Below are 8,930 nucleotides of genomic sequence, written 5' to 3' on the forward strand. Positions count from 1 at the left end.
AAGGCCTGCAAGATCATGCAGTACAGGCTGTTATCTGGAAGTTTAGTGCTCATCACCTGATTCTGATTCTCAAATGGGCCAGAGCCCTTGAAGACTCTGCCTTCTCACTCTGGCTGGCTCTTCAATGCTGACCTTTAAAACAGACAACATCCAGCATCACCAGCAAACTTGCTAGAATGCAGATTGCCCCAGCTTGCTGACTTCGAATCTCTGGGGTAGGGCTCTGCAACCTTGGTTTGAAGAAGCCCTCTGAGTCCTTTTTTTGTTCCAAATCCTGAGAACCTATGAACTCCTGAATAATTCTGATGCGCCAATTTGAGAACCACTGCGTTGTGGAGTATGCACTTGATTCAAGCCCTTTTGCATACTGTTGTGTAATATGGTAAAATTCTGACTTAAATTATCACTCAGTCACATCAGGTATGACACTATGGAAAGACAAAGAATAACAAGGACAATATTCTACAGGTCTATATGGTGAGGTATTACATGTGACTTTAGGAAATACATTTGGGGATAGGGAGGGCTAAACACACACATGCATACTAACTGGAAAGTGGACAGGGAACGCTCCGTTTGCCTAGATTAGGTAGATGGGACTTGGACAGCTGCTCTGTAGTTGATGATTGACTTTTCATTTATGTAAATAAGATTACTTCCAAAGTTAATGAGATGAATATTTGAACATGTCAGTGTGGATTGGCTTCAGGCCTGTGGAGTAAATATTTTATAGAGTGAACATTGATAGGAGAATAGGAAAAGCTGGTGAGACTCTTCACACTTGGAGCAAGGAAGAGATAATCTGATGTAAAAACAAAGAACATAGGGTCAACTGACAGCTAGCAGCATAAGTATAGGCAGGAGTAATTTTTATTAAAAGAAGGCTACCTTAGACAACTAGGGCAGGTGACCAAATAGAATGGTAAAACTGAAAGGCAGTTTTTCTGAGATAAAAACAGAGAAACTATTAATCAGTGGATCACGATTTGCCTCTAACCCATTTGTTCTCACTTTTGGGAGGTAAATGAACCACTTCTGTGGATAGAAGAGTGCCTTCTTTAAAGAAGTAAAAGGGGAAAAACATGTCTTTACCAAAAGAAAAGAATGATACAACTTGTGATAAGAAACCAACAGGGTGACCTCTCTCTGGGGGTAGAAGGAGATGTGCAGATTATTGATGCTTGGAGACTTCAGCGTGGCTGGAGATCAGTCCAGGGTCTGTGTGGAAGGCCTGGTGAATCACACAAAGGGCATTTCTACCCTCATCATTTCATAAAGTCCAAAGTGAAAGATAAGGAGAAGTTTTAAGGTTTAAAGAACCAAAAGTACCTGGAGCAAGGCCCCTCCCTCCCGTTTCCTCATGACTATTGTGCTTAGAAGAAAATCGCATTAATACATAAGCTTTCAGGAATGGAGGAGGAAATAAAGGATATTAAAGTCTGTCCTCGGCATTCATTTTTTTCCTTCTATGAGAAAACAATGATTAAATCTTGAGAGAGGGAGAGGCGTATCTGATCAGGACATCTGTTTTATAAAACTGCAAAGGTGATTTTCAGCAAGTATTTGAGGCAATGGATCAAGCTGGCGAAGCCATAGAGATGGGATCAAAGAGTGTGCTCTCTACTGTTCTTTTCTAAAAGTACCCACTTATCGCAAGCACAGATTGCAAAGAGATGAGGTGTAAGAATTACCTAAAGGAATGAATAATGGAAGAGGTAGTCTAAATTAGAAATTTTTAAGTCTGCACGTTTGTTGAACACCAGATACTCTGAGCCCGGTGTGGGGATGTGGAGTTAAATAGGGTTCTTGCACTTAGTTGTATTCAAACACAGAATCTAAAGCCTAAACAAAAATAATGATGATAGAGGCCCCGAGAGAGGTTGGTTTTCCACCAACCTATTAATTGTCCTTAGATTCCACTTGGAAAATGACTTTCTGAAAAGAAGGGTCGAATGAATGGGTTGTACTAATTGTTCATTCTCCAGAACCATTGATTCAAAAACTATGAGAATGGAAAAATCATTCCTTATAAGGAATACTCATAGAAGGACATAACAGGAAGAAGTGGTCTGATGTTTGAAAATTTGAAGAATTTGCCCAGTAGTCAGCACAGAGAAATTACTATATACCAAGTAAGTACAGTGTTTGGAGATGGAAAGTGTAGGAAATGCGGACAGTGGGAGGTAGCACAAAGGTGGCAATTAAAGAGGAGAAATCAAAGGGGAGATGTTTCAAAACCTGGGGACTGAGTCTAGTTAGGTTTTAGTCCAATCATAGAAAATTTTAATGAGTGTCCTGTCCATCTATGATGGCTTAAAAAGATGTCCATAAATTCTTTGGTACTCTTTGCTTCAGAAGGTGTAGCCTGACCCTCTTCCCTTGAGCATGGGCTGCACTGAGCAACTCACTTCTAATGACCAAGATGTGGCAGAAGCGATGGAGGGCAGCTTCCGAGATGGGCATTGTGGCTGCCTCTTTGCTCTCTCTTGGGTCACTTGATCTAGGGTGAGCCAGCTGTCATGTTGAGAGTGCATTCAGGCAGCCCTACAGAGCCCCCTAGGGGTTCATGTGAGCAGACTGCCTTGGAAGTAGAGCCTGCATCCCCAGTCGAGCCTTCAGATGACTGCAGCCTCAGCCAGCATTGTGACTGCATGTTTCAAAAATGTGTTAAGATTCTTTGACAAGCTTAAATGTAGAGTACTCTACCATACTATCAGTACTCTAGTACTTGTTGAGGAGCAAGTGTGGCATGGTCCTTTTTCATCTGATTTCTTGAAATCTGTTCTAGAAAGCCAACCGTGGAAGGACTGCAACAGATGAGAACAGGACTGATGGAGTTGCTTTCATGGGAATCATTCCCTGGCTCCCTCTGGAGGCAGAGTTGTTTTGGGTCAGGAGTAACTCCATCTCCATCAGATGCAGGGACTGGTGGCCCACTTTGAAAGGAAGAGACCATACAGCAGTGTCCCAGCTGTCCCTTCAGGGGAAATTCCCTATGAGAGATGTCTGGAGCAGAACCAGAGTCCTCAGGACAGAATTGGGAAAGTATCCACAGACTGGAGCTCCCTCCATCATGGGCTGCTTTGCCCATAAATGGCATTCCCATCTTTTTCTGGTGACCAAACATTTGTTGGTGGCTCCAACACTGTCGATGTTTGTTCCAGATTTTCTTTCTTCCAGTTCTCAAACTGCATCAGAGTCCCCTGAAGGACTTACTAAAACACACGGTGCTGGAGGTTAAAACACAGATGGCTGGGCTCCACCCCAGAATTTCTGCTGCAGCAGGGTTGAGGCAGAGCCTGAGAATTTGCATTTCTTTTTTTTTTTTATTTAATTATTTTGAGATAGGGTCTCACTCTGTCATCTAGGCTGGAGTGCAGTGGCCCTATCATACCTCACTGTTGCCTTGACCTCCCGGGCTCAAGTGATCCTCCCACCCTGGCCTCCCAAGTAGCTGGGACCACAGGTATGCATCACTACACCTGGCTAATTATTTTAAATTTTATGTAGAGATAGGGTCCCACTGTGTTGCCCAGGCTGATCTCAAAGTCCTGGCCTCAAGTAATCCTGCCACCATGGCGTCCCAAAGGGCAGGGATTATAGGTGTGAGCTGCCATGCCTGGCCCTTGAGAATATGCCTCCTAACCAGTTCTCAGAGAATGCTCATGCTGCTGGTCTTGAGAGCACACTTGGAGAACATCTTAACTAGTTCATCTTCACACTTCACTTAGAGGTGTTCAGTGGTCACATGTAATGGTGTATGTTAGTATACAGATTGTTCTTTTTCAGATTTCCTGCAGGAAATCTACTTAGTTTAAATTAAAGAACACTCCCCAACTTTTAGCACTCCTGCTTGGCATAAATTGGTTCTACATCCTTAACTTTTAAAGGTTTCTGCTCAGGAGCCCACGAAATTAAAAATTACCTCTTCTGCTGCAAAAATTTTATTGCTGCAACTCATGCATGCATACAGGCACACACACACCATGATGTTAAATTAAGGAGCTTGAATTAAAAGCAAATTTTCCTTATGTAGAAAGTCATCTGTTGATCATTTGGCTTAATTAAAATTGGGTGTATCTTACATTTACCATGATTCACTCCCATACTGCCTCCACTAAAAATGATACTACATTATCTCTAAATTGAGCCTGGCTTATAGTAAACTCTATAAGTGAGACTGCCCTTCATCTTTTCCTAAAGATACAACTTCTAGTACAGAATATTAATCATCTATAGGCTGAGGCCTAATCTGAGATTAACCTTCTGGTTTCTTCCTGGAGTTTCATCCAGGAGTATGCCCTGGGCCTCACATGGGGATGAGATGGGGCTTTTCCCCTCAAAGGTTTGTTCTTATTTGGTCTATTTGAGACAGAGGCATGCATAAATACAAACTATACTTACAATTGTTCCTTTCCTTCTTTTCTGTTAACAGCTACGGCTGGTGGGTGAGCCCAGCTGCCTTGCACAATTTGAGTCTTCTCAGACACTCATTCCCCTGAGTTGTCATTGGTATAAATGGAGTGATTCCTTGTTTTGCAAGGGTTGCACACTTCTTATCAAACATTTATTTGGGCTTTTGTGAACTCTGTAATAGACAATGGCCTAGTCCTTTGTTAACTGTCTGGAGGTCCTGCTGAGAGGTCGCAGAGCAGGGCTGAGCTGCTGGACCCTCAGAGCAGGAAGTTTCTGGGCTTTGAGAAAAGCAGAAAACTGGTCTGGGAATTCCATGAAGAATTTCGGATGTTAGGCTGTGGTCCTGCCACTGGCCAGGCATGTCCGAGGTACCAGCCCTGCCTCGGAGAGCACAGGCTCAGCTCCACATTGTCCAGAGGGCTCTCCTGCCCCCACACGCGTTTATACATTCACACAGATGAACTCACACGCTACACACACTCTCAATACTCACATACTCCCTCTCACATCTGCGCACGCTCACACACTTAGAGCTGCGGTATCTCATGCTCCTCTTTCATGCAACTCTGTTTTTTTTGTTTGTTTGTTTGTTTTTCATAGAACTTACTGCCCTGTGCAGCCATCTGTACACCTGTATTTATCTGTTCCCCACACCAGATTGTCACAGAGCATATGTCCTGCATGCACACACATGTATCCAGGGCACCGCCTGCCTGGCATGTGTTAGTAACTAATTGTTATTCATTTAATGAATTGATCAAAACTTGATATTTTTATACAAAGAACATTTATCATTCAGTATCTTCTTTCCTGCACGTTTTTCAGCAAATGAGATAAAAGACCAATTTTTTTTTTTTTTTTGAGATAGAGTTTTTGCTCTTGTTGCCCAGACCAGAGTGCAGTGGTGTGATCTCAGCTTACAACTTCCACCTCCCAGGTTCAAGCGATTCTCCTGCCTCAGCCTCCCAAGTAGCTGGGATTACAGGCACACCACCACCATGCCTGGCTAATTTTGTATTTTTTAGCAGAGATGAGGTTTCACCATGTTGGCCAGGCTGGTCTCAAAGTCCTGACCACAGGTGATCCACCTGCCTCGGCCTCCCAAAGTGCTGAGATTACAGGCGTGAGCTACTGCACCTGGCCAATAAAAGACACATTTTAATTAAAATAATGACATGTTTCTAAAATATTCTGAAATATAAGGCACATCACAGAATTTAAATATTTTTCAATAAAATCTGTAATCAAACCATAGTTCAGCTTCCTCTGGGATATTGTGAACTATGTTTAAAATGCGACCGGAATTTTCCACTGCTGTTCATATTTTTAAATGCTTAGAATTAGAAAAATTAGCCAGGCGTGGTGGCACATCGGGAGGCTGAGGCAGGAGAATCTGCTTGAACCTGGGAGGCGGAGGTTGCAGTGAGCCAAGATCACACCATTGCACTCCAGCCTGGGCAACAAAAGCAAAACTGCATCTCAAAAAAAAAAAAAAGAATTAGAAAAATTTTGACGTCTTAATTTCTAATAGGGTTAGACATCAGAAGTAGTAAAATTTCTAGCTACTGCCTGCATACAAACCACTCTTGATAAATTCCCAGTTTATCAAAAAATAGTTTGGGAAATGAAAAACAGCAAATTTCTTGAGCAGTCAGGGCAACACTGTATATTCCATAGTGAAGTGCTGTATATTCCATAATGAGTTTGCACTTTTCAAATAACTAAAACGCATTTAGCACTGAAACTGGGCTAAGCAGAATTTATTTTTTCTTTGGTTCAGAATTTCAGAATCGTGGACTGCCTCCGGGTCTTTCTGAACATCAGATGCCATTCTAGATATAAAACAGAGACCCAGCTGGGCGTGGTGGCTCATGCCTGTAATCCCAGCAATTTGGAAGGCTGAGGCTGGGAGGGGGGTGGGGATCACCTGAGGTCAGAAGTTCAAGACCAGCCTGGCCAACATGGCGAAACCCTGTCTCTACTAAAAATACAAATATTAGCCGGGCGTGGTGGCAGGTTCCTGTAATCCCAGCTACTCGGGAGGGGGAGACAGGAGAATCGCTTGAATCCGTGAGGCGGAGGTTGCAGTGAGCCGAGATTGGGCCACTACACTACAGCCTGGGCAAAAGAGTGAAACTCCATCTCAAAAAAAAAAAAAAAAAAAGCAGAGACCCAGTGTTTGAGCAATGGGTGGTTTGGATTTAGACACACAAGAGATGTGGATGGATTTAGACACAGCTCTCCGCTGTGGCCCGACTGTAACTGTGTTCTGTTTCCTCCCCAGCCCAGCGACTTCTCCGTGTCCCTTAAAGCGTCAGGGAAGAACAAACACTTCAAGGTGCAGCTCGTGGACAATGTCTACTGCATTGGGCAGCGGCGCTTCCACACCATGGATGAGCTGGTGGAACACTACAAAAAGGCGCCCATCTTCACCAGCGAGCACGGGGAGAAGCTCTACCTCGTCAGGGCCCTGCAGTGACGGCGCCCCGGCCCCACACTCGCCTCCCGGGCCCCACGGTGGAGCTGCCCGCCCGGCCTTGTGGCAGAGGCTCCTCCCGCGGGGACGGCCCCGACGGCTTCTCTGCGAGTCTCTCTTTATGTTCAGGTCGCTTGGTCGGTTTGTCTCCCATTTGCCATCCAGGCCTCACACCCACACTCGAGCCCACCCGGCCGGCCAGCTTTAGAGGAGGGGAGGAGCAGGGCGAGTTCACATTATTCCTTTTCCATCGGAAATGGCGCTCGTGCATTCAACTCGTTCCCGCTCATGGAACCCCTCTTTAAAAAGACGCAGGGCACCTGTGAGCGCAGGAGCGAGCCTAAGGCCACCCAGCGGCAGCGCCCGTGTCCTGGGCACTCAGCGTGCTGGGCAGAGCAGGTGCGATGGCCCCAGTCCTAGCAGCCCTCGCCCATGTCCTGTGCCCTTACATGGCTCCCGGACTGTGCAGGGAGCCGACACGTTTGCTGATAGCAATACTGGAACCACCGGGTGCGATGGCAGTGAGGAGACTGCCCAGTGCCTTTGGGGCTGTGCTTGCAATAAAGAAAGAATTTCCTGGAAAGGCAGTCTGCAAAAGAGGGAACCAGTGACTCAGAAAGACAGATGTTTTGGTAATTTACCCCAAATGTGCCATCCACATAGTGCTTTTTCCTCTTGCCCTTCGGCTTGTTTGAATCTCACAATTATGTATTTAATTCTCAAAGAAATATGTATCTGTAGCCGTTTGTTGACACTAATACAGATGATTAAGGAAAACAGCTGATCTTTGGGGAAGGGAGCTACCAACACTTTATACACACACACACGTGCACACACACACACACACTATATATATATTATTTACAGGGAAATTTTTCAGGGTTTACAAAAGAGTATGTGATTGGTAGTAAGAGAGACACAGAATGTTTATGAAGACATTGCATTTTCTTTTTCCTTTACATTTGAACTTCTTTATAGTTTAAATATACAGTCTTGAGATGGCACATTCCTATGATTGAAGAAGGGGTCTTGAGATCCCCTAAACTTGCATACCCAGTTTTTTGGATATTGTAATAAAAAAAAGTATTATGACAAGGCTCTGTGTGTATTTATCTTTGGGAAAACTCAGACTCAATCATGGGAGAGTAATTACTGAAGCATTCACTCATTGCAGAGTGGAAATCATTTTTAGAGAAGAGCTTAACATTTATTACTTGTGTGTTTTCATTTTCTACCCCCACATTTTTGTATATTGAAATAATGAGTTTTAATTAGTGAAACTCCAAGGGAACCCAGAATCTCAAGCTTGGTCTGAACTTTGCTCTTTGGAAAGTATTTGTTTAGAAATATGTTGCTGAACTCTTGGCAGCCAGCGCTCTCACACCGTGTGTCCCCCATGACTGACTCTCGATTTGTCCTCTTGATCGGGAGCATTTATATTGATGTGCCAGGCCCTGGGGGTACAGAGTCACATGACTTGGCATTTGTGCCCTCCTAGGCCAATCATGTATCAAGCACTCCCTCTGCACCATGCACTGCGCCCCCATTTGTTCCTCGTCACAGCCCCATGAGGTGGGACCTGCTATCATCCCCATTTTATAGATGGGGAAAGTGAGGTCTACAGGCAGTGCACCCAACACGTGGCTGCTGCGTGGTGGAGCCAGGATGCACAGCCAAGGATTTGCACTAGCGCTGGACCCTTCCAACCCCAGCGTAGGAAGGTGTTCGGGAGAAGCGAGGTGTTGCACACTTACTCTGCCATGCGAGTTCCCTGTGAGGAAATTGTATCTTTTTGCTGCTGCCTTAGATTACAATAAATTAGAACTCTGGTGTCTTGTACCTGAGGTTGGTGGCACCCAGTCATTGTGAATAGACATTCAGGTGAGTGAGGGAGATCATTACATGAGACAGAATACATCCAGGGAAAAACCAGTTCCTCCAGACTCTTTCGGGTTCACTAATGAGAATGACATTTTGACCTGATGCTGGAATCCCACTAAATATTGAGTGCCTGGACAGCTGAATGACTTTGATGTAC

At 44.6% G+C, this 8,930-nt stretch overlaps 1 protein-coding gene across 8 annotated transcripts in view; it reads left to right on the plus strand.

Annotated features, from left to right (window-relative positions):
* Nucleotides 1-7,987, plus strand: part of NCK2 (NCK adaptor protein 2) — a 150,616-nt gene extending 142,629 nt beyond the window's left edge. For all 8 annotated transcript variants that reach the window (XM_055378955.2, XM_055378954.2, XM_031008141.3 and 5 more), the window contains one exon: nucleotides 6,701-7,987. In XM_055378955.2, the coding sequence (XP_055234930.1) occupies nucleotides 6,701-6,895 (195 nt within the window). In that variant the 3' untranslated portion in view covers nucleotides 6,896-7,987. The remainder of the gene's footprint in view (nucleotides 1-6,700) is intronic.
* The last annotated feature ends 943 nt before the right edge of the window (nucleotides 7,988-8,930 follow it).

Source organism: Gorilla gorilla, chromosome 12 (genome assembly GCF_029281585.2).
Source record: "Gorilla gorilla gorilla isolate KB3781 chromosome 12, NHGRI_mGorGor1-v2.1_pri, whole genome shotgun sequence".
NCBI lineage: Eukaryota > Metazoa > Chordata > Mammalia > Primates > Hominidae > Gorilla > Gorilla gorilla.